Source organism: Callospermophilus lateralis, chromosome 3 (assembly GCF_048772815.1).
Source record: "Callospermophilus lateralis isolate mCalLat2 chromosome 3, mCalLat2.hap1, whole genome shotgun sequence".
NCBI classification, from domain to species: domain Eukaryota; kingdom Metazoa; phylum Chordata; class Mammalia; order Rodentia; family Sciuridae; genus Callospermophilus; species Callospermophilus lateralis.
In genome coordinates, this window is record NC_135307.1 from 147,393,803 (window position 1) to 147,420,951 (window position 27,149).

The 27,149-nt window shown below is 35.8% G+C and overlaps 1 protein-coding gene across 4 annotated transcripts in view; it reads left to right on the plus strand.

The window, feature by feature from the left end:
* Tjp1 (tight junction protein 1) overlaps positions 1-27,149 on the plus strand; it is a 230,528-nt gene that overhangs the window by 127,137 nt on the left and 76,242 nt on the right. The window contains exon 1 of one of the 4 annotated variants that reach the window (XM_076851430.1): positions 14,441-14,869. The exons of the other annotated variants lie outside the window; for them this stretch is intronic. Within the exon in view, the coding sequence (XP_076707545.1) occupies positions 14,843-14,869 (27 nt within the window). The 5' untranslated portion in view covers positions 14,441-14,842. Of the gene's footprint in view, positions 1-14,440; positions 14,870-27,149 lie in introns of those variants that run through there. 4 annotated transcript variants of the gene reach the window in all.

Below are 27,149 nucleotides of genomic sequence, written 5' to 3' on the forward strand. Positions count from 1 at the left end.
AATCTATAATTATTTCAAAATACAAAGTTTTGTAAAACAATGGACAGTTTAAACATGAATGTCCTAGCCAACAACTTAACAGGCCTGTAGAGTCAGAATGGATATTTTTGAAGAACTGAAAATGAATTTCCATAAGTGAAAACCTGTTCTTGCATGCTAGTAAGTAAAATCATAGGTATTCCACACTCACTGATTTTTCCCCTCTTTTTTTTTTTTTTTGAGAGAGGATATTTAGTTTGATGTCATCACTTGGACCTATGCCATGGATCAGTGGACTGTGGGCTTAGAAAGTGCAGAGCTGAAAATCAATATGAATTCTACATATGACTTTATTCAGTTTTACTACCATATAAAGAAAGTGGAAGGTCTTAACTTCAAGCAGTTTGGAGAAGTATTTGTGGAGAAGGAACAAAGAGTAAAATATCCTACCAGGGAGCAGAAACTTTGTTTGATGTTGTTATTAAAAATAGGTAATATCTGTTTAATTACCCATGCTTTTTTTATGTTTTCCTTTTTTAAAGCCTTAACATTTATATATCTTCAGAATACATAATGTAAGCTTACAAAATTTAAATAAGTCAGTAAAGAATTTTTAAATGAGTTAAACTGCTATATCAGAACAGAAATATTGTGAAATATTGTTATATTTTTCTCACATCTCATTTAATTAGTCCTATTACTAATTACTATTAATTGCTATTTTAAACCAGTTTTATTGTTATTTTGCTTAAGTAATTACATTTATGTAACAGAAAGTTAAATAATACAGAGTATACAATTTCTGTTTTATGTTAAAGCAGTAATACATGCTACTTTTTTTTTTATGTTTGCCTTAGCCTGTCTTTGCTGCTCTAACAAAATGCTATAGAGAAAGCAATTTTGTAACAATAGAAATTTTATTTCTCTAGTTCTGGGGGCTGGGAAACTCAAGACCAAGGCATCAGCAGATCTGGTGTGTGGTGAGGGACTGGTCTCAGATTCCAAAAGGGCACTTTTCTGCTGTATTCTTCAGAGGGGAGGCATGCTGTGTCCTGAAGTGGAAGGAAGAATGGTAGAGTTAAAAAAAAAAAAAAAAAAAGGAATGTGGGGGAGATTTCACTACCTTAATGTCTGAGAAATTCTATAGTTTTATTCATGAGGGGCTCCATCCTTGTGACTTAATCACTTCCTAAAGGCACCTCCTCTTAATACTATTACCTTGATGATAAAGTTTCAAGGCATGGGTTTGGGGGGACCTTCAGGTGGTAGGTAGCCTGTTACTTCTGTGTCCTGGGTTGACTCTAGGAGTTGGTCATCTCCTGAGTAACTTAACATTAGTGACAGTAAGAAACAAATAAGTCCAGCTGGAATTGACTTCCTGATCCAGCTGTGACCTACCTGTGTGTTCTCTTTAGGTGGGGATGGTAGGAGTGAACAAAGCAGCATTGATTTGCTTCTCAGGCACCACCTCCTCTGCCTGTGTGAGGTACTGACCCAAGTGGTTGCTTTTAGTGCCACAATTTACATGTATCCTGGAAGAATGCAACATTGTAGATAACAAGGCAGGAGTGAGAGAAAAGAAGTTTAAAAAGAGAAAACAACCTGAATTTTTTAAAAAAGAAATTTAGGTTCTGGCACACAATAAAAGATACATAAATGTTAGGTGAAATGATGAAAATTTTCATTTAAATGAGTAGATGAATGAATGGGAAAGTGAATGAAAAGTACATGAAATGTTGCTAATTTTCCCAGTCCAGCTAATTATTGAGACTATCTAAAAAGGAATTAGAGAATATAAATATGAAACCTTTTAGGTGTTTATCAGATTTCTTGATTGACTTAAACAGATTTACCTATAGGTATATCATATTTTATGCTATTTTGGGATCCAGTTCCAGGCTGTAGTCCAGGATTTCAGAGAAACAAATTTGCCTTTGTCAGAATGTTTCCAAACAATGCAGAGAGAGGAAACCACACCCTTCCAAAACACTCTCACACATGTGATTAAGCTCAGCTCAGTTTGTATGTTTTTTAATTTTCTCAGCTTGTATAAAACTTCATTTTCATATAATATGCACTTCCTTATGGAAATATTAATCACATTTAAAATTAGAGCTTTTTATGGCAACAAGGTATACGGATATAATATTTATCTTTCCAAAACTTTTAAGACCTACCGATAACCTCATCCTACATTGGCCTCACAGTGTCAGGGATGAGAAGATCGTCTGCTATTCAGATCGCTGAATGTTATAGCTTTAAAGGGTCTTAGAATTCACATCTGCCGACTCCTCATCCTTGTCAAGGCCCTTTCTTCAGTCCCCTGCCCTCCTCTGTGTGGAGATGGAGGAGGAAACTTTATTCCCAGAAGAAATTTCTCAGATTATTTCCATCATGTGCTTTCTGATGCCTTCCCCATATGTATCCACACTTTGTTAACGACAGAGGTCTTTATTTTAGTATTATGTGGGATGATAATGAATCTAATGGCTTGCCCCCAGCTCTTTGTGTCCCCCTTTCAGAAAGAGATGGCAAGTCTTTCGGTAGCAGGAGGACAAAGTGCTCCCCAAAATGGAGGAGCCTCGATCAAGGTGCCTTGGTTTCTGCTGTACCAACCTTAAGCTTGGGTTAGGTTTTCATTTATATCTTCGAAGTTTAGTTTCATAAATAATGAAGCTGCTACCAGTTATTCCTAGCTTTTGAAATCTGTTCTTCCCAAATACCATATTTGCTCATTTTTTTTGTGTCATTAAACCTGTTGAATGTTAACTTCTAACCCAAAATAGCTGCAAAAGGCATTTGCAACATTTACTGTAGTTTGCTTATGCCAAGTAGTATAAAATATTGTCATTTACTCATAAAGATTCTTTGCTTCTCAAAATGTACTTATAAAAATTATACTGTACCTTTTAAAATATAAATGAAGAGGTTGGGTAAATTAGCATGTAAATGTAGGTGATAATTGTGCAAACAGTAATTTTAAAGTACTGAAAATAGACATAGTCATAAAAAAATTAAAGTATCAAAGTAATTTAAAAATAACTTCCAAATAAATAGCTGCTATTATAGAGAAATATTTAGCTCTCTTGATGTTTTTTCTTTTACAAATATAACATTTTGCTCATGATACTAAGATGAACCACAATCTTTAAGGATTATTTTAAAGTTATGTGACTCAGTTAAATTGATTGGTTGTAATTTGAGCTTTTTTATAGTAAAAATCCTTTACTATTTTCTTTTTCTTTTTTTGGCACCAGGGAATGACCTCAGGGCCACTTAACCACTGAGTCATATCCCCAGCCCTACTTTGTGTTTTATTTAGAGACAGGGTCTCACTGAATTGCTTAGTGCCTCACTTTTGCTGAGGCTGGCTTTGAACTCTCAATCCTCCTGCCTCAGCATCCCAAGCCACTGGGATTACAAGTGTGCACCACCACTCCCAGTTACTCTTAAGATCCTATAAATCTTTTGCCTTTTACTATTGTCTTTTAGTAAAAAGTACTTTAACTAAAATATCCATATGCACCTCAGTGACTTATGTACATTTTTTATAGGGCTCTAAATACGCTCTCATCTTTCTGCTGAATTCATCATTTACAAGAGTACATAAAATGAAATGTGTCCTGTGGGGAACTGTACCTACTGAATCATATATGATAGGGCAACCAGCATGTCCCTTAGAGGAGGAAGGTTTAGCCAGCTTGTCAAGGGAATGTGTGTTCTCTCCCTTCACTGGCTATCTTTGATGCAAAACTGCATCAGAAAAGAAAGTCAGGCCAGCTGCCACCAATCTCAGAGGCTTTTCTCTGCCACCTGGTCATTATTGAATAGAGGTAGAGCCAGTCTACTAAAGTTCTCCAAGAGGAAAAAAGTTTTTCATAGTTCATCTGCCATACTTAAATTCTATCACTGGAGTACTACCATACTTGGTTTAATCGCACTTCCTATATACAAAAGGAGGTAACCTACCCAAACCTTCCATTGCCTTTAGAAAAGTTTCTGTACATACTATTTTAGAGTATCACAAATTCCTATTCAGATATTCTCATTGAATACACATTGTGTACCCCACAGTGATAAGAAACTGGTCTTTTGAATGAGTGTGTGCATTTGTGATTAGTATTCCTATAGGTTTAGCCTTTTATATCAGTTAGTCATTGCTGTGTAACAAACCATCCCAATATTTACCATCTTAAAGAACAATCATGATTCAGAGGGCTGGCAATTTGGGTTCATTTCTGCTGAGTGCTATATTTCCCTGGGCTCACTCATACATATTCTGTGCTGTTCGTGGCTTGGATGAGGCTGGAGGGTCTAGAAATCCCTCACTTGTATGTTGGCAGGCTGTTAGCCAAGGCTTCCAATTTCTTTTTCATGTGACCTCTCCAGCAGCCTAGTCTGGGTTTTTCCTGTAGTGATTTCAGGGTTCTTAACAGCATAGGCTTACAAACCCCAGTTCCCAACTACTTTTCATGTCTCTGCTTGTATCATGTTTGCCCCTTCACTGAAAGAGGTCACACTGCAGCTCAGATTCAAGGGATGGGGGGAAAAGACCACACCTCTTAAAAGAAAGAGTTGCAATAGTACCTCCAAACAGGGATGGAAAGAATCTATGATAATTGTTTATAGTCTGCCTCCCTTATCTGGCAGAAGTGTTTCTGTTTTTATGCTTTTGTTGATTTTCACGATTAAAAAAAAAGTCAAATGTATACCAACATTCAAACATACCCTAGAGTAGAAAGAATAATACAGTACAATAAATCTCCCATATGCCTATCACCCAGATTCACCAATTTTCAATGTTTTGCTATATTTGCCTCTTCTATTTTAAAATTTTACTCTTAATATAGCAAGTTCCAAATATCATGCGATTTCAACTTTGTATGTTTGAATATGCTTCTCTTAAAAAGAGGTCCCTTCCTTAGGTAGTTGTGATGACATCATCATATCTTGGTATCATCTAACTGTCCATCATCAAATATTCCCAATTGCTTTTTTAAAAAAGTCTTGCTAAAGTAGGTGGGTTTGGAAAGAAATTCATATAAGATCCATTTAAAGTCTCAAATTACTTTTCTTTCTTTTTTCTTTCTTTCTTTCTTTCTTTCTTTTTTATTGCTCTGTTTGGAAAAGCAGGTCTGATTCCTTCCACATTTGTTTAATCCTGTGGAATCATTTAACTTGCACCTCCAGCTCCTGTATTTCTGTCTACCCAAGTTAACCCTATAGGCTGGATTTCATTCTATTCCTTTTTTTAAAAATAAAAAATCTTAATAGTTAATACTGTGTGTTTCTAATTGCTTTATGGGAGTCATAAATATTTGCTTGTCTTACTTTTAGTGATGCTCAGATTGATCCTTTGATCTTTTGGTAATCATTGCCTAAATCTATTAAGTGCACAAGATGATGATTTTCTCTTATTATTTCCACATTTATTAACTGGAGTTCATGTATGAGGAACTTCTCATCAGTCAGTTTTTGGTTATCTGAAATAAAGTTCATGCAAAGTGTATCTTTTCTTTTAACTGACAGCTTAGGAAGTAGGGAGGTGGTGTCCAAGTTATATCCATAGATGTTCAATAAGTTATTGTTTGTTTCCTGTAGTGATTTCAGGGTTCTCAACAGCATAGGCTTACAAACCCTTATTCTTTTGTTGATTTTCACGATTAAAATGTTCAATAAGTTATTGTTTGTTTCCTGTAGTGATTTCAGGGTTCTCAACAGCATAGGCTTACAAACCCTTATGGTTTTGTTGATTTTCACGATTAAAAAAAAAGTCAAATGTATACCTTTCTTAATCTCTTTTGTTATTATGAAGTCCTGGGTTTTAGATATTTGGTGTGTTTCAGTCAAATACATTCTTTTTCTTTTCTCCTTCCTTCCTTCGTTCCCTCCCTCCCTCCCTTCTTTCCTCCCTCCCTCCCTTCTTTCTTCCCTCCCTCCCTCCCTATTTCACCTCTTTTCTTTGGTTAGGATCAAATTATATCATCTTTGGCCAATGAGAGCTACTTATTGGCTTCTGTATAATTTTGATTGATTATTCTTCAAGAACTTCTTTGCATCCTGTCACAAAATATTCCCAGATTATCTTGCACATCTTTGCTCCAGACTATAATTAGCCATTCTTGGCTGGAAATTCAGTATGGACATTAAGTATGCCCATTGCTGTTGAGTCTTCATTATTTCTAGTCCTTTCCAATGACCAAAGGAAATAAATACAAATATATATTATATATGGAGACAGAGACTGACTTTTTCAACTTAAATTAGAATTGCAAAATTTTTACTTAACTTCTTTGATTTTATACTTTTTTCTCTTAGAAAATCTTGGTTCCTAAAAATGTTAACATACACTAATATACATCACTACTATAACATATATAACAATGTCAGTGTTATTAGCATAGAGCAACATACATTATAGTACTATTATTACTTAGAATTGTTCTGTATGTGTAACTTAAAAATTATTATATATATAGTAATAATGAGAATGTTATAAATGGATATATGTTAATGTTAATATAAGTCAAGTATATTAATATATACTGGTTAATATATATTACATTATACACCAATGAATATATAAGTTTTATATTAGTTAATGTAAATAAATTATGTTTCAAAGTAATAATGCTGGGATGGGGTTGTGGCTCAGTGGTAGAGTACTCGCCTGGCATGTATGAGGCACTGGGTTTGATCCTCAGCACCACATAAGTAAGTAAATTAAATAAAGGCCCGTCGACAACTAAATGAAATATTTTTTTAAAAAGTAATAATGCTAATGTTATTAGTAACAGACTACTGAATGAAATTTCAACCTTCTTTGCAATACTATTTTTCTTGGAATATGCTACAGTCCTCGGAAATCTTTTCTTTGTATAGTTAGGTCACTGATTTTACATACATTCAGTTTTCTTGTTTCAGTTTGTTTTCAGCTTTTACAGATTGTATTTTTATTTCATTTTATTTTTTAAATATATAAAATGTCTTTGTTTCCAAACTTAAAATAATTTGTAAGATATATATAGAAAATATTCATATAATTGCTTTCTTCTCCTTCCTGTAAAAGTAATTTTTTTTTTTTTTTTTTTGGGGTGGCTTGAGGCCGACAGTTTAGTTTTCCTTCCAAAGTTTATTTTTACAAATATCAGCAAATATGTGTATATACTTTTATTCCCTTTAAAAATTATTTTACTTAACAAGGTCTGTCTCAAAATATAAAGGCCTGGGATGTGGCTCAGTAGTAAAGTACCTCTGGGTTCAATCCCCAGTACCCTACAAAATTATTTTAAAAATAAAAATATATTTACCTCTTTTAGAAGGAGGATTTTATGAAATTCTATTAATTTTCCATATTTTGCTTATCTTAAAAGACTGTTATAAAGGTTTTACAACACACACATATTGTTAAAAAGAATTATACTTTGGGGAGGCTGGGGTTGTAGCTCAGTGGTAGAGCACAGCCCTAGCATGTGCTGGGCTCCAGGTTCAATCCTCAGCACCACATAAAAATAAATAAATAAATAAATAAATAAATAAATAAAGCTATTATGTCAAACTACAATTAAAAAATATATTAAAAAAAGAATTATACTTTGGGGAAGGCTTTGACTTATTTTAAGGAATATATTTGTGCTTGTTAGCTTTCTGTTGCTGTGACAAAATATCTGAGAAAAACAACCTAAAAGGAGGAAAGATTTATTACTGGCTCACAGTTTCAGAGGTGGTGGCACAGTATATTGTGGCAGGAGTAGGTGGTAGAGGAAAGCTGCTCGCCTCATGGTGGCCAGGAAGCAAAGAGAGGGAGAACTAGGCCCCAATATCCCCTTCAAGTCAAGAGGACATTCCCAGTAACCTAACTTCCTTCTGCTAGGCCCCACCTCCTACAGGTTCCACCACCTCTCAGTAGTACCCCAGACTAGGGACCATCTCTTTAGCATATGGATCTTTGAGGGGCATTTAGGATCCAAACCATAATAATATCTTATTTCCACCCTCCTTTAATCTATTGAGTTTGATTCTCCTTGCCATCTTTGGAGGACAGACACCAAAATAAAAAGGTATAGATAAGTTTCTTCTAATTTCCACAAGTATTTGAGATCCAGAAAATGTCTTACAGCAGTTCTTTCCCAAAAATGAGCTTCAGAAAAAAAAGTTTCTTGAACATAGTAAGAAATGTGAAATTCCATGTGTACTGTTTGTATTGTCCTCTGACTTTTTTGATCTATAGTCTGCCTCATCCAGTCATGTTCTCAAACCTTGAACTTATGAAAAGTCTAGAAGCTCAAAACCAACGTTACCAAAATAGTTTTCACAAGATTTGGAGGGTAGGTGGAATTGGCAAAATCGGAAGAATGTAAGAGAAATTCAAGAATTAAATTTGGGGGAACTTGATATAGTTTGGTTAATAATGTTGTACCCATGAGAATCTTTGACCAAAAGATAAGCCTTAGACTGCATGCAATACAAAAGGATACATAAAGGAGGTGAACAAATCAATAAAAGAAATAATCTAATAGGACAAAATGGGTAAATGACAACATCAGGGAAGTGATATGCCATTTCTGCCTCCTAAATGGACAGAAATATAAAAGATTAATATTCTCAAGGGTTCATATGGGCATGTGTGTGGGGGGAATATGATAAGTTGATTTGGTTTTCTTGGAGAGCAAGCTGGCAGTATCCAGTTAAAATGTTTTTATTACTTTATAAAAATCTATTTTTGTTTTTTAAATAAGCATATCCTTCAAGCCAGAAAATTCCTTTTTGAATGCCTCTCCTAGAGAAACACTCATATGTGTCAAAAAAGCATATGTAAGAATTTTCATTTCAACATTATAATAGCAGAAATCAACCTAAACTTTCATATTATTAAGTTCTAGAAAGCTATTTTAAGATGAGGAGGCAAATTTTCATTGTTTGAAAGAATTACCAAGACAAAATATTAAGTGAAAAAAACAAACTTCACAATAATAAATATTGTCTATCATTTGTTTAAACACCACAAAACCATATATTCCTATATATCTGTTCCTCTATTCCTCTATTTCACACACAAACACACACACACACACACACACACACACACAAATAAAAACATGGAAAGCCATCTGGAAACAAACTTTCAGGTTAGGTTTAAATACTCAATTTCCTGGGTAATCGGAAGGGAAATGCAGTGGATTAGATCCTGTTGGTTTTTCAAATATATCTTACATGAACCTTTTACCGAAGGAATGTATACTAGTATTATTTGTGAAATTAAGGGGGATCCCAAAAGGTCTGGACATTTGTTAATAGAGAGACCCAGAGCTGGTCGGCAGCTCTTGAGAAGCCTGTCACAAACTGGTAGAAAAGCATCTAGAGAAGAGATGGGCTTTGTGCTACCTATATGATCTGGGGCCCAGTGCAAAATGAACATCAGGGCTCCTTGTTCAACAAGCAGAAATACATGCTCTTAAATGAACATATACCATGTAGCCTTTGCTTTTCTCCTATAGTCTACATCTTGTCATGTTTTTTATTTACTATTTAATGTCATTCTAAGTAAAAATAAAAATAAAAATTGAATTATTAGCTTGAATCTTACTATTCATTTTGTGCAACACCAGTTTTTTGAATACATAGTTCATATGAGTAGATACTGAAATTATACAATTCATACTTTGTGGCTTGTCTCTGGAGTATGCTTCAGGCTGGCCAAAAGAGACAAAATCAGCCAGTCTTTGAGAGGTTGGAAGGTGAGAGAGAAGATTGCATTCCCAGGCACAGCACTAGTACAGGGAGCACACTATGTCAGGCTTGGGAAGCATAATCACAGCAAGACAGACCCACCCAGGGCCCTGGGTTCCACTTGTACATGTGTTGGGCCTGCTGGCTTGTTGAGTCTCCTCAAAAGTCTACAATGTCCTGCAAGGAATAAAGTCTGGGGATGTTGAGTCACATGCCTCCTGCTCCAACCCACAGCAATCACCGAGGATTGTTAAAATTCCATGGCTAGACATCTTGGTTCCTGATTCTCTGCTAGGCCTCTTGGAGGTCCATCAAGAAGTGGGCTCCAGCCAGCTGACCGCCAGACAGGAAGTGGTTCTGCCTGCCTGGGGTTCTTGTACAATCAAAGATACTGGTGTACACACATTGGTTCCCACCCCTTGCTCAGATCTTTGTCATGGACAGAAGTGGTAGAACAAGGTGGAAGAAGACCAGCAGGGACATGGGGGTACAGTATGGGATATCTCAGAAATCCTCCTGACAAGTGACTAGATATAGGAATGTGTGACAGCAGAGGCCCCAAGTCCCGAGTGCACACATAAACTTTCATTTACAAAACACTTATCCAAAACTGAAATTTTTAAGATTTAAAACCACAGTTGCAGACCATTCTGCAGGGCACTTCTGTGCTAGAGCCCTTTATACCTTCGCTGATACACACCTTGGGAGGTAGCCAGGAGACATCAGTGTTTTTGGTTTTTTTTTTCCCCCCCTCTGGGTTTAAAATGGGAGACACTAGAAGAAGCTTGAATTCTGAGGTAGACTTACTTGGCTAAAATGAGAATGAAGTTAATGGAGTCAGGATACAACCAGGATGGTCAGTCCCACCCCTGCCCAACCTCAGTTCCCAGCCCAGGAGAAGAAAAGCAGGTGCTCTGGATAGGTCTGCCAGTGTTTTAGTAGGAAGGGAAGGGAGTTTCCATTCTTCAAGTTCTATTCTCTTTATGGATTCTGGAAAGAAATGTTTTTGCTTGGGTTGGGGATGGGGGTCTATGAGAAATCACTAGGAGAGTATAGGAGATGTATAATAGCTGTTGTAGAGAATAGAAGATACACTGCTTCAGAGATGAGTCAGAAGCTGCTTGCCAGCCTGGCTGGTTCAATAGTCATAGGCTTTTGGAGCTTCCAAACTGCCTGGTTATATAATATTTATGACCCTTAAGAGAAAGTTCCACCTTGCCAAAGTCAGAGGAAAGGTGGATCCAAAGGAGTAGTTCTTTTTAGGAAAATACTCTTATTTATTCTGAAATGAATAAAAAATGACTTGATTATAGTGCTTACATGTCTTTTTTTAAAAAAATGAAATAACTTTGGCAAATGGATAGAATTTTCATTGTAGTGAAATGTACTTGATATAAAATTTGCCATTTTAACTAATGTGCATAATTTGTAATGTTTATTTTAAAATAAGATTAAAGAGTTGGTAATCCTCTACCACCCTAAATTGTTTTCTAAAAATTTTACTGGTATTAAATCCAGAAGCTTTCTGAGTCTTAAAAATGGTAACCCTTTAACATTGTTATACAGCTTTATTGGCAGAGGAAAATTCTGAAGCAATTTATATAATTTTAATGATATGACATAGGAGTGAGATTAGGATGACTTATATTCTTATTTTATAGTGCTTTGATAAAGTTTTCCTACTTTTAGGATTCTGTATATATTTTCTTCTATAACTTTATCAAGATTGCCTCATGCTCCACTGTGGTGTCCTAATACTTCCTCTTAGCAGTTCATGCATAAATGCATAGCTCCTACCAAAAGTAAAACAAAGATGCTTTTCTGAAGATCTGTTTTGCAATGGAAACATAAACATACATATGTAAAATGTAGGTAATGGATATAGTTGTTCATTAGGTCAAAACTTAATAAGTTTTACTAAGATTTACAAAGATTTTACACAAACCATGTTTCTTTCATTTTGAGCCGCAGACACCAGATATCCCACAGGAAGTTGTCTTTGTAAGTGTTGTGGTTTTTTAGTTTCCTGTTCAGTAGCAGTAGATGATCAGAAATAAATCTGTACATGGAGAGAAGTTCTTGGTTAAACTTTATTGGAACTCATTAAATGAGAATCTCTAATTTACGTGTATTTCTTTCTATTTCATTGATATACAGGAATTATGACCACGTTAATCTTGATATAATTTGAAAAAATTTGGGTATTCAATTGATAAACTCCTAATTTTTAATGTTAAGGGTGAGTCTTTGAGATTATGCTTTATGCTCTCTACTTCATATCAAAGCATCTTCCCAAAAATGAACTGTAGAAAAACAGATATGTTTTTAATTCTCGACAAGTGTTTTAACTTTACCTTTATCAACAAAAACTTTCCCTTGGTTATTTAGAGAGAAGGAGATACATCAAAATACAATTTGGTTTAAATACTTAAAATAACTATACAGTTTAACATATGGTTCAGTTTAGATACAGTTTAATTTAGCTATTTAGAATATCATTTTTAGGCCGGGCAGGGTGGCACACTCCTTTAATTCCAGTGACTTGGGAGGCTGAGGCAGAAGGATTGCTAAAGGACAGCCTGGGCAACTTAGGGACACTCTCTCAAAAATAAGAATAAACAAGGGCTCAGGGGTAGAGTTCTCCTGGGTTCAATCCCCAGTACCACAATTCTTTTTTAATTAAAAAAAAAAATACAATTTCAAAGGGATTCTATTATTCACTGAAATATTTTTTATTGATCTTTTTTCCTTTTTGGGAGGTGCTAAGGTATTAAGGATAGAACCCGGCCCTCCAGCATGCTATACAAGCACTCTACCACTGAGCCACATTTCCACCCGCTTGATTATCATTTTTGAAGCAAAGCATTCTCAATGTGGAATATTTTTGCTTGATATCATTGTTTAAAACCATGGCAAAATTGAAACTATAATCAAATATATTAGTTTGGTGACAAATTGTTATCATCTAGCACTTAAACTACATATTGGGGTTGATATAAGAGTAATAAATGAGAAAAAGGTACAGATGTCAGTGCATTTGTAGATATTATCCCCAGATTTAGGTGTCATTAAAGACACCCCACCTTGATCTATGCAAGTTATCCATATTGTACATTTTATTAAATTGTGACGACAATCTGAAAGGTCTTCTACAACCACCTTTTAAATAAAACATTTCTACCAAAATTTTAAAAATGGTGTTTGTTCATAGGGAATTTTAATCACCATTCTTAAGCAAATAAATAAGAGTGTCCAAAGACAAAACAATCATACATGATTTTACTTTAAAAACAAATGATTTAGACCATTTTTAGGCAGGAAAAAATGAATGAAAAGAGTAAGGGTTTACTTTGAAGAATGCTCTGTTGTAGTTCATATAGCTTAGAGTTACAAAATATATGGTACTTTGTTGAAACCTTAATTGATATTTACATACCATATATGTATATTTCTTGGTTACAATTAAGTTTGATGTTTTCATACAGTTGAATTCTAAAGAAAAAAAGTTTAAAATCTAACGTGTATGCCCCCTCCCCTCCCATTTCTAGTGTGCCTTTTTTGGCACTAGAATTTTGTTTAGATGTTATTTAATTTTTCTAAGAATTTCTGACATTTGTAAGGAGCTTTACTTTTTTTTTTTTTTTTTTTTTTCTGACATGTTTATTTCCTTTGTTAAACTAAATTTACTTAATGGCATTGTGCCACTAGACAGTGTTGTTTATTTCATACTGCAGACCCACAAAACTGCCCACTCAAACCCTCCAGCATATCCAGCTTAGAGGAGCTTTACATTTTACAAAGTGTAAATTAAAGAGGGTGGTAATGTTTTCCTACATACAGATTCTTTGGTGTTTAGCAAGGCCATACCGTAGACATTGAGTGAGTGTGGGTAGCGGGTGATTAAACTGAAAGGTAGACTGAGCATCTTTACATCCTTTTCTGCCCAGCTTGAGCAGGAGGAAAACGGTTTAAAAACGCAGGACAGCCTGGCCCCTTTACTCGCCAAGAATTTCAGCAAATTTGATGGCTAAAACCATACTTCTGAGATCCCTGTCTGGCTGGGGGGAAGGAGGTGTAGCTTTGGATATATCTGGAGGCCTAAAGTGAGGTGGGCCCGGTTACCATAGGCCTCTTGGGTGTTTCTCAGATCGCTTGCCCCCAGAAGTGCTCCTGATGTGTGACCAGTTTTGTTATGGCAGTCGGTTTGTCCTAAAGGAGAGCAGCGTCCTAAGCCTGTTAGAGCGCCTCAGAGACGCAAGAATGCATTCTGTCTTCAAAGGGGCAACAACGCCCAGACACAAGGCGACAGCTGTGACCATGAATATTTCCACAGTTAAGGAAACGGCAGTCAGGTATTTGCCAGGCCAGTCTTTCCTGCCACACTGCAGCGTTGGGCTGATCCAGCCTGGCTTGTTGAGGAGCAAGTAGACAGGTCTCTGTTGGGAGTCGAAAAAGCGGGGTTGAGGACCTCAGTGGGGGTCAAAATCTGTCGGACTTCGATTAAAAACAAACAAACAAAAACTCCAGAAAGCCTCCCAGGGCGGTGGAAGCTGCCTTCAAGTTTCTTGGGTAACGGGGCTTTTCCTTGGACGCCTCCGGTCGGACCCCGGCCGCGGCCCCGCCCCCGAGCTCGCCCCGCCCCCGGCCCGCCCCCGCTTGGCCGGGCATGCTCAGTGAGTGGGCCGGGCTGGCAGGTTTGCGTGGCTGCCCGGAGTTGCCGGCGTCGGCTCAGCCTGCCGACGCCGCGCCCCTTCGCGGCCGCGCGCTCCGGGGAAGTTACGTGTGGAAGCCGGCTTCCGAGGAGACGCCGGAGGCCTCGGGCGCTGCCGAGTGGCGTGCGGGTGGGGCCGACGTGGCCGGGCTGGTAGAGCTTTGGGAGGCCGAACCGGCGGCTGCAGTCGGAGGGAGGCGCCGATCGGGCGCGCCCCGAGAAGACCCGGGCGGGGCGGACGCTTCCTGGACTTTTGTCCGAGTTGAATCCCCTCCCCGTGGGCCGGGCCTTTCCGCCCGCTCCCGCCCCAGTCCCGCTCGCTCCCGGGAGATGTTTATTTGGGCTGTGGCGTGAGGACCGGGCGGGCCGGTGGCGCGGAGTTTCGGGTCCGAGGAACCTCGCGCGGCGCTGGAGAGAGACAAGATGTCCGCCAGGGCCGCGGCCGCCAAGGTGAGAGCCGCCGCGGCCGCCAGGGCCAGACCCGGCCGCGGCGAGTGCGGCCGCCTGCCGGCGTCTGGCCGCGCCCCGCCCTCCCCCGCAGGCGAAAGCCCAGGCGCCGGGGGCGGCTTCGGCGGCTGCGCGTGGGGGGGTGGGGAACCGGACTGGCGCTGGGCGGTGGGTTGCTCTGGTCATGCCAGGGCTGGGGAAGCCCGTGGGAGGGGGCTGCGGGCTCGTAGAACCGCCGTCGGGACAGGTGCACCGCTGCCGGTGTCTGGTTCCTTCTCGCGGCCGGCAGGGACGCGCAACAGGTCTTGCGCGGGGAAACTCGGCGCCCAGTTAGGGTTCTCCCTTGCCAGTGGCGAGCTTGAGTCCAGGTTTAGGGTGCTACCTCCAGCAGGCCGGTAGCTGCCGTCTTGAAGGAGTGGTTTGTCCCCGGCGAAACCGTGTAGTTTCGATCTGATGTCACCCGCTTCGGTATGCACTAGGTAGCGATAAGACGTTGAGACATCATACAACCTGCGAGTAGTAAGTTGTAGGTCGGATATTTTCAAGCTGTATTATTTAAGGTACCTTTGAAGAAACTAAGTTCTTAACATTCTTTGGTAGTATGAGTTAACTTCCAAAAATAACGCAAAATACCCCTACTCATGAGCAGTCAGATGAATTCGTAAACTAAAATTAGTAAAGATCCGTAAATTTAGCACAAAAAGTAACTTTTCCTATTAATTTCCCCATGTGCTCTGAAGTATTGTTATTTTCTCAATTCCTTTATATTAACTTGTGTGTTACATTGAAAAACTCAAATTTCCCCAAACCAGTTAAAATTCCCCTTTCCTTTTGTACATTTTAACCTTTTTCATCATAAAGTGATATTTGCTCATCAAACAATAACAGGAATACCAAAATGTGAAAAGCAAAAATCTTCCCTTAAAAAAAAAAATCACCTCGTTCCTTTAAATATTATATAGAGGTGGGATTTTTTTTGTATTTATTTTTTGTTTGAATTGTTTATTCATTATATCCAGAAGGTGTAATATGCGCCTGAAGATTCTTAACTCTTAACAGGACTTTTTCTGACTGGCAGAAATTAGCGGTTACACTTAGTATTGAGTTGATTTTTTTAGGAAATATAGTAATCTTTGTAATCTTCCTTTTTTTTTAATAAAAATTTAATTTGTACTTTTTTGAGCTTTAATTGATGAAGTACAGTCTAAACATAAAACTTGACCCAAAGATTTAGATTAAAATGAAAATTTTGCTTTGTCTTTAAAATAAGATCACATTATTTACCTTTTCTGGGGCTTCCTTTCCTAGGAGGAAAGACTTTGTTTCCATATTACACAGAATATCACTTTGTTCCTGAAGTGTGATATCTGGTATTTGATATGCAAGATAACACAGTTTTAAAGGGTTATGTCAATTATGGAGAGAAATGTTTTCAATAGATACTCATAGTAAGGTGATTTAGAAGGAGTACTGCTTTTACTCTTAAATTATGGTATTGAGATTTTTTGGAATATTGAGAAATTTCCTTAAATATTACATTGTAGGGATGTTAGCAAGAAATATTTATAAAATGGAAGTTGAAAATGTATATCTTTAAATGCTGCATTATGGGACCATCTTGAAATCTTACATAGAACAGTTCTTTCCCTAAATCACATTTAATTTTTTAAGGTGATCCAAATGCTTAGGAACCACAGTTCCTTCTACTCCCTAAGTTAAAAACAAAAACAAATCAAAACAAAACAAACCCCACAGACATTAATTTTGCACTTCTTTGCTTTTAGCCCAATAGTTGTGCAACTCTTGACTACTTTTAACTTCTTATAATGTTTGAAGTTTTTAATGCCATGAATATGCTTCACCTTAGATCATCATTGCCTAGTACAGACATTTAACTTGTTTCTGGGATTTTACTATTGCAGAAAGTATATCTTATGTGCTTATATTTATACTTTTGTATATATACACTTATTCCTATATGGCATATTCTTTTTTTTAACATTTATTTTATTTTTAGTTTTAGGTGGATACTATATCTTTATTTTTATGTGGTGTTGAGGATCGAACCCAGTGCCTCCTGCATGCCATGCGAGCGCACTACCACTTAAGCCACATATCCAGCCCCGTGGCAAATTCTTTAAAATGAAAACTGGTGGGTGAAAGAGTATGTGCGTTTGAAATACACCACTAAATTTTTCCCAAAGAAACTACCTAGGAACAAATATAACAAATCTTGATGAGTTGCCTGAATTTTAATGATGGACAAAAAATTTGATCAATGGGATAAAACAGTATAATTTCTGGATGAAGAGTCAATATTGTAGAATTTATCATTTTCCTCCTAGTTGATAGATAAAAGCAGTACAATTCCAAATAGAATTCCAGGGTGGTAGTGTAGACAATTCAACATATTGGTCAGGGAGTTTACCTGATAAGTAAAATGATCAATAGCCAGAAAATTTTGGAAAAAGGAGGCCTTGTCAGAAATTGTAATTTGATGTAAATTCAAAGCCAAGTAGTATTTCAGTTCAAGAACAGAGATGGACTTTTAATGATTGTGTTGAGCTGCATTTATCAGATACTGTTCTATGTGCTTAATTACTTTCTCACAGTAATCTTTTGAAGTAAGCACTGGGTTAAGAAATTGAAACAAAGTAACTTGCCTCTGTTCAGGTAGCCTATAAGGGAAAATTACAGTTATGAGGTAAATTTATTGTGTAGATTTTTGAGGAAAGGATGGGTTATTCAGTAGTGCTAAAACTGTTGATTATCCACTTTTTAACATGTTTGTTTTCTGCCTTAAAGGTCTACCCTTTCCCTCAACCCAAATGAAGCCTAAATTTTTTGGGGGGGGGGCGGTGAGAAGGGGGGAAGGGAGGAAGCAAACAAAATAAGTCACAAAATACTTGCAGAAAATATAGAGCACATTTTTTTTAAAAAAATATGCCTGGATTGGCAAGGACTTCTCTGCATGATACTAAGTAATAAAGGGAAAAAAGCTTTTACATGCATGATATACATCTGAATTTGTGAACAAAATTTTGTTGAGTAGTGCACCTGATACAAAATTATTTGAAAGTTGAAAATAGAAATTTGAGGGTGGTTCCCTGCTTTTTTAAAGAATTGTCTAATTATGTAAGAAAATGCTTTGAATAATTATTAGGAACATTTTCATTGGTTGAATCATAGAAAGTGGTTGGATGAAGTAGGATTGGCTGCTGAATTTTCAAGCTATTTCTCATTGGAGGAAGCAATAAAATTTAAGATTGTTATTATATATGCTTATTATTTTGTTGTATGCTTTAGTGTTTTTATGTCTCAGGGATAATTTTCTTCCCCAGTGGCTATGTCTGAAATTAAAATGTAGGTTAGTATGGAAATGATTTATACCCGTTTTTACCATTATACTACTAATTTATAATCTCAAGAATCAATTTATTTTATCAGTTAAAGTACAATGGACTTTTTTCAGTTGAACATTTTTAAAAGTTAAGAACTTCAGAAAATAGCTAAGCTAATGAATAAAGCTAATTATGAAATCAGTATTTACAGTTAGAAATTGTTTCTTGAGTAACAGTAACAGTAGAGTTTTAATTTTGGTACTTAACAGATCAGTGCATATTTGTTCATTCTGCTTTAAAAGTAAAATAAAGACTCACTGTGGTTTATGAACAAACATTCACTTAATTGTGTCTGCCAACTTTTAATGGTCTTCACTGTAGTAATACTTTGATGACTCTGCTCAGCTTGTACAATATTTTTCACTAGGATTACTTTTGTAGTGTTTTTGACAAAGCATTTAATTTATTAGTATACTTGGCATTTTAGATTCTTATATAGTTGACTGATAACTCCATTTTTTTTAACTCTTAAACTTGTTTTTAGGATATTTATATAAGAGTTACTTTTCAAATCATACTGTGCCTTTACTCCCAACTAATGTTTTCTTGTTGGGAGCTTGCAGACTGAACTTTTATTTCAGATTTAAGGAAGACTTAGGCTGCATATCAGTGATAGAGGTCACTCATCCACACCAACAGATAATGAGGTTGAAAGCAATCTGTGGTTTTCAGGGGTATAATGCAGTATATATAGCACTGCTTCTGATTTGGTTTAAAGGAAAAAAAATTATAGTAGTTTCAGTCTTTTTTTTTTTTTTCCCCATCTCTTTTTTCCCCAATCCTGGAAACAATGTTCTGGCTCTGAGTTTTTACTTGCTCTTTAATCTTTTTTTTTTTTTTTTTTCTATTTAGAGACCAAACATAAACTCAGTACAGTTCTAAGAATAAAACTGAGTAGAAATAAGATAGATCACAATGCTGCCAAGGAAAAATAATAATAGTTTTTGTGAAAAATTTGGAAGCTTAAACCTGTTTCTTGACATAAACCTGATGTGATAAAAATTTGATCTACTAAAAGATTAGGAATCTAGCTGTAAATTATTATGTGTAGTGTGCCATCTCTGACTGCTCAGTCACAGAACCTTCCAGGCCCACACAGCACTTTCACACACTCATCACTGAGTCCTGACTGAGCAGCATAGTAGCTGAAGACAAAAAAAAGCCAGTGGAATGAACAAAATTATTTTTTATTAGCTATATCTAGACTGATATTCCTGAAATATTTGACTGGAACTTGGTTTGCATCTCTGAGGTGAAAAGCAAGTTCCAGGGCTGGGGATGTGGCTCAAGTGGTAGGGCGCCTGTCTGGTATGTGCGCAGCGCGGCCCGTCGGGGTTCAATCCTCCACACCACATACAAACAAAGATGTCTGCCGAAAACTAAGAAATAAAATATTAAAATTCTCTCTCTCTCTCTCTCTCTCTCTCTCTCTCTCTCTCTCTCTCTCCCTCACTCTCTCTTTAAAAAAAAAAAGAAAAGAAAAACAAGTTCCAAAGACAATCCTAGAAATCCTTATTTAATATTTAATTTTAACATTTAATATCATGGATTTTTAATCTAATTTGACCTGTTTCAGAACAATATTTCCTATATAAACTGGTAATAAAAATAGGCCTTTGCTATCTCTAACCTAGAGTTCTTCTTTACTTATTTATTGTAGAGAAGAGTGGCTTCAGGTTGCTCCTTTATGGGTTAGCAAGGTAACTTTATTTCCATTCCTTCTTAAACAGATAAATTCTTAATAATGAGAAGTATGTGGGGAGGACATGGATAGAGAGTTTCATTTCACATCCTAAAAATGGATGGAAACAATGGACTTGAATGATTACACCACAAAGCACTGATTTAGATCAGAAGAACAAAAATAAGGTTTGTGTTATAGGTACATTTCAGTTACCAGAATAGCCTATTTTGCACTGAAAGAAGCCTGGGAAGTAGGCTGATGATTGAACTCAAACATCCTAGTTTATCATATGCAGAAAGGTGAAAAAAGAAACTGATATTACTTTCTTTGGGTATTAATTAGGGCCATAAGATTAGCATATATCTGAAGTAAATTTTTTCTTTTTTTTTTTTTTTGCTCAGCTGAAATATTTTCAGGTTTTATTTTTTAAATAGTGTATATTCCCAGAGATCAAAAAGTTCATTTTCTGTCTTGGTTATTTGGGGAATTTTTACTTTTTTGAAATTGTCACTGATATTTTGGGGGTTTATAGATAGTTTCTGATGACTGGATATTACATGCTAAACTTGATGATTAGCTCCTAATTCAGTATGTATTTCTAAAATTTAAGATACCAGTAATGACTAGTTCTTTTTGTTAGCTCAACAAACATTAATTGAGCACATTTTGTTTTAGATCCCTGTCCTCTAGAAGCTCATAGTTTTCAGCTCCTCTGTGTTGTAATAGTCAATGTGAAATGTGTAATTCATTGTTGTAAGAACCAACACATTTGCATTGTTTACTCTTAAAAAGTAAGTATGAGCAAGCAAACTCACACTCATCCTGTAATAGCATTCTGGTGTTTTCTTGGTTGAGTGAATTGGTGGAGAACTGTGTCTGTGTAGTTTCTGCATTTTTCTTGTTTGAACTGAATCTGGATACATCCTCAGAGGTGTTTTTAGTAAGTTTGGTATATTTCAATTGGAGAAAGAGATTGAAATTACAAAAGTACCTGAAACTTACAGTTCTTTATACTCCTCAAATATACTGACCTGGGACATGGACACTATGCTAGCTTTACTCTTTACAGTTAGGGTCTAACAAGTTGTGAAATATGTAACAATATTGACTTTTTAAATGGTATTTTATGTTCAACATATACTCATGCCCAATGTGTTCCAGGTACTTTTGTTGGTGTAGTAAGCAGTGAACACACCTCTGTTCTGATGGATGATAGAGTATTTTAATAGTGAGCGTAGACAGCAACAAATTAAATACTGTAACACAATAATAAGTGTTAGAATTCCTAACATGCTATTTCTGTTTAACAGTCCCTCCTCCCCAAAGTGTTACTTATTTTCTGATTTTTCTTTATAATTTTGCTACCTAAATATGCATTCCATCAACACTGTAGTTTTGTTTCTTTCTAATCTTAACACAAACAGAATCTTCCTGTGTGGATTCTGTTGTGTGTAGAATTTTTTGTTTTGTTTTTTGACTGAGCACTGTTTGAAGATGATCCATCTTGTGGGTAACTGGTTCTTTAGGTTTTTTTTGGGGGGGGTACTGGGGATTGAACTTGGGGCACTTAACCACTGAGCCATATCCCCAGCCCTTTTTTTGTATTTTATTTAGAGACAGGGTCTCATTGAGTTGGTTAGGACCTTGCTAAGCTGTGGAGACTGGCTTTGAACTTGCTATCCTTCTGCCTCAGCCTCCCAAGTCGCTGGGATTACAGATGTGTGCCACTTTGTCCATTGGTTCATTAGTTTTCATTGTATTCATTTATAAACTTCACACTGATTTATTATATAAGGACTTACTATCATATTGGCTTTGGGGAAAAATAATTTATTTTAGACTTTTATGGGGATTTTTTGGAGGCAAATATTGTACACATATGTCAAAGGAGAAAGAATTGTCATAGCCAGTCATTGGCATACTAGCAGTAGTAAGTAGAAAGGTAGTAAGCTGCTTTTGGTGTTCTTATGTTTACCCTGACATTAAGATTGTCTTAATTTGTGGGACATTTTATGATTCTTAGAACCATTATTTTAAAGTGTTTCAGTAGGTATATACTTATCTCCCCTGATCAGACCACTAAAAGCCACTTTTTATAAATACATGTTTTGGACAAAAGTAAAAAGATGTCTGCCTTTTGAAATAAAATAGTAGGAAATTTTTCTTGGTAGTATCACATAAAGGAACTTGAGGAGACTTCACTGATTTTTTTTTTTTTTTTAATAGTGATACATGTTGAACAATTTAGTTAAACAAAAGTACAGAAACCCATATTTTGATGCTGTATCACCTTAAAATCAGAAGACAGTGATCCTGGCAAGTAGTTTATATTAAAGTTGAAAGTGTCAGAAATATGTGTAAATAATAGTGGCCCCTCATGTTTAGTGCTGACTCTGACAGATAACTGAGCTAAGTGTTTTATGTGAATGATCACATTTGATCTTCACAATTTTGTTAGGTACTACTATTAATCTGAGGCTATATTTACTTATTATAGCTAGTTGAACATCTTACCTCATAACTCATACAAGCGCACATATATATATATATATCTTCATACATTCTAAGTAAGCGTCAGATGAGTTTGGAATGGTGTTAGGTGAGTCTTAGATCAGACAAATGATATGAATCATGAAAGCTGGAAGAGAGTGTAGACTGGACTGAAGGAAGCAGCTATTGCTCAGCTCCAGCTGATTGTTGTCTTGTAGGAAGGAAGGCTGAATCTTCAGTTTTTCAAAATGGATTGTAAATCTGGATTTTTACATTGTCCTGACTTATAGGTTGCCAGCTAATTTGTGCCTTTTTATTGCAAAATATAGTGCTATATGTATAAAAGTACATAAAGCAATTGTACATTAATGAATTATTGTACAGTGAACTCCATATAAACAACATTCACCTGTTGGTAGGCCAAATCCTATACAGAGAGAGATTCAGTAATATAAAGACTGAAAGGATTTTCATTGAATAATCCTAAATTTATGTCACTTCCTATCTGAGTTTGGGTTCTAGAATCTGTGTCCTGTATCTACCACTTAATACCTGTTTTCTCATCTGTTAAAAAAAAAAATGTGTGAGTATAAAAATGCAAACAGTACTCGTCTTGAGATACTTGTGTACTCAGAACCTAACACATAGTAAACTATTATGTTAGTTCAGTCTTTTTTAGAACATTTTAGGTGAAGCTCAGATAAGGTGCATGTTGAATTTATGATTTTGTGTTTATGCATATATGTACATAAATATTTATTTCTGAACAATGATTAGCCTGTAGATTAGTAGTGGTTTTAGCCCAGCAAGATGTTTTGTGGTTTGAGGGAAGGTTCGTGGGCTTCTGAAATGCTTACTGAAAAATTTATTACAGTGACATTAAAAGATATAGTCTTTAGTCTGATGGATTAGGCAATAGGCATTAAAGACCATTTCAAATTCATCATACCTGGCTCAGTTTTGATATTTACCTAGTATGGTGAATGAATGGTTAGAAAGTTTTGTTTAGCTTTTGACCTGCTGAACATATCATGTCTTTCCACATGTTCCATCTGTACTTTTGCTGTTTACATCTCTTCTCCCCAACAATGCCCGCCACCCCTCTCTTTCTCTTACAAACTTTTTCTAAAATAATTTTCCAAAATTCAGGTTTGATTAGTTTCTCCCCCACCTCATTCACACATTCAGATTCCTCCTAAAATTCCTATTTTTAACTGCCTTTAGAAGTAAAAGATGAAAATTCATAACATAGATTCACTTCTAGTATACTGTTGGGCTTCTGTTTACCCCTGTAGCCTCACCTTGCATCATTCTCCTTATTCTCTGATCCTAAGCTATGCTTTCCTCATTTTTAGTTCCTAGCAGTTACTCTACTTCCTACTAACTTTTCCTGACACTATTTTCCCCCCCATAGTGCTTATTTAAGCCTGTGATAATATATTTAGTCATGAAGTGCTTTGATCATCATCTGGTTCTCCCACTAGACTGTAAGCTCCATCTTCTCCAAGGTCATCTTGCCTATGTCTGGTTATCTGCAATTTAACATAGTGTCTAGAACACAATAAACTCAAACATTTGAATGAATGAGGCGCTCTTCTGGCCCAGGGCTTTTGATTGTGCTGTTTTCTCTACCAGGAAAGTTTCCCACTTCTAACCCTTATTCACCTGGCACCTGTCCCTCAAGTCTTAATTCCTTAAGAATTTTGTCCTGAATCCAGAAAGTAGGTCAGAACTCCATGCTTTATGCTCCCTCTTCTGTCCCTCCACAGTGCTTACAACAACTTATTCTTAGTTGTCTTTTGGTTATTTGATTAAAATTGGGTGTCTCTTCTAGGTGAGAGTTGCTTCTTTCCTCTTCTTATTTACTTGCTGACTACATTAGACCATCTCAGAATGAGCCTAGAAACTCTCAGAAGTCTTCTCCAACATTAGCTGCATTTTTCTTACTTTTTTGAAAGGGAAGGCAGTCGCTAGAGTAGCCAGCCTAGGAAATTTTGCTTAATGCTAGGCCATGGTAGCCACATTCTTGGTTTGAGTTTTTATTAGATTGGAAATTCTAGTCTCCTTACGTTATCTTTCCTTTTTTAAGTGGAAAATTTTAAATTCCATGTAAAAGTAAATGAATATAATGAATCTACTCTCAACTAGTATAGTTATCCAATTTATGTTCAGATGTATTTTAGTTATAAATGTATATTTACATATATTTATATAATATATAAATCATTGTGTCCTTCACATGATTTTGAAGTATAAATGTCAAACATTTTCTCTTCTGTTAATATTTGAGTACAGATCTGCCAAAGAATAAGAACACTTTTAAAAAGTATATAGCTATAGTACCATTGTCAAACTTTAAAAATAAATTCTAAATCAACTAGTATTTTCTAGTTTTTTTAAATATTTAACTTTTCCTTTTAAGTGTGTGTGTGTGTGTATGTAAATCAGGATCTGAATAAGGACCTCTTAATTATGATTGACATATCTTATATCTAGCTCTTGGGTATACAAGGTCCCCCATGTTTCTCTCTGTCTCATCTCCCCCTCATTAGCTTGCAGTTTTACTGGTTAAGGAACTGGATGGTTTGTCCTGTAGAATTTTTCTCAGTCTGGATTTTGGTCTTGCTTCATTGTAGTGGTTACAGTGGCACTCAGCCCTCTATACTTCCTACAAGTTGGTAATTGGAGGTAGAGCATTTCTGTCCAATAAGAATATTAGGTAAAATACCACGATGTAATTTAAAATTTTCTAGTAGCCACACTGAAAATTTTTAAGGTAAAATTCATCTTAACATTTTATTTAATTCATTTATCCAAAATATTGCTATTTTGGCATATAATAATATAAAACTTAGAAATAAGGTGTTTCATATTTTTTTTATATTCAATACTTGAAAGCTATTTGTTATGTATTTTATACATGTCAACCCATCTCAGTTTATAATAGGCACACTTTAAGTGCTCATTAGCCACATGTGACTGACTACTATATTAGTACAGATCTAGAGCAGTGATCAGATTTGGATTTGATTTTCTTTTTCTTTTTAATACTACTACTTCATAAGTGGTATAGTTCCAGGGATTTTTTTGTTGCTATTTTAAGTGAGGTTAGCAGCTATAATCAGTGGCTAGATTTCTTAATTCATTAGGTATTGCAAAATGATGATGCTCAAATTTTATTATTTCTTCTACATTTATTATCAGGAATACCACTAAAAAGAGAAACTTCACTTTATCTACTGATTACCCAGTGGTACTGTTTTTATAGGAAAAGCAGAATGGATATCTAGCTTAATCCCTTCTTTAAATCTACTTTTTTTTCCCCTAAAGACTGCAATGTCAGTGCTTATCATTTTTTCACATCACTGCACAAATGGGTGAATGGAAGTATATTTGATATATTTCAATCCTTATTGCCAAGCTATTTTATTTTGAACCTTATATAATCATTAAGGTGAATAAATCTTTGGTATATACAGATTTTTGCCCAGCATATATATCAAGAAGGAACATTATTAGCAACTCTAGAGTTTTTCTTAGTTTTTATGCCCTTGCAGTTGAAGTATATACAAGGATAACCCCATCCTGACTTCTAACAGTGTAAGTCACTTTTGCTTGTTTTTCATTTTTTTTTAAATCACATGTGCCATTTTTCATGGGTTATAAAATTCATTTCTTCATTGTCAAATATTAAAAATTAAAAAAATATGTACTCTGAAGCTAATCTTTTTTTCAAAACTGTAAGTATGTAAATAGGCTTTTCAAAAACCAAAATTAGTATCTTTTTTGCATTGTTTTCCCATATACTTCCAAACTATTTTTTTAAAAATTTTGGAATATTAATTGCTGTGCAGTTTCATCATTCATTTGTAATATAGTTGGTGTTTGTATATTTGTTATTGTTTTTGATTCTTCTTTGCTGCCCCGCGCCCCCATACACATCCTTTTCTTTATTGGTTTTGATGGCTAATTTTTCTAATGTGTGAATGGTGTGTCATAGAGTAATAGTGGTTCTAAAAATCAGGGCTAAATACAAAAAAGATAAATTTAGAGAAATATCACTCTTCATCTTTGCTATCCCATTCCCTTCTTCCTTTCTACCTGGAAAATTTTGAGAGGCCTTTACTCTGCCTCCAGCCATTATAAAATACCATACCTAAAAATAGTTCTGTTTTTGATAACTGGAAAGCATTCTTGATTTTAAGTTTTCCCAAGGTATCTAACTGTCCCTAATGGAAATTTCTCAATGTTTAATGTGCACAATATGGTAACTTATTTAAGCGGATATTCTTTCTAGGTAAGCAATAAATATAAGTTGCCTTTGAACTTGTTTTTAGCAAACTTCAGGCTTGATCAAAAAATTCCAGGTCAACTATGTCTTTCTTCCAACTTTTAATATTTCCTAATTATATGTATCTTATCCTTTTTCTCCTGAACTGTAAATCAAACGCTGGACACAAAAGTATTTCTAAATTTAACTGATGTTGAATATAGTACTGGATGCTAAATTTACTTCACTTATATTTAGACTTCTGCCCTATAATTGTTGTGCTCTTGTTTTTTTTTTGGCTTTATTTTTTTGTACTTTTATTTTGATAATTATTTTAACTCTTATGTTTAGTGAGTATTATCTTCTTACCTTGTATTTGTGAAGTGTGTTAAATCTCCAGGAATGTCTCTAGGACCTCTCTTCATTTGACTTTCCATG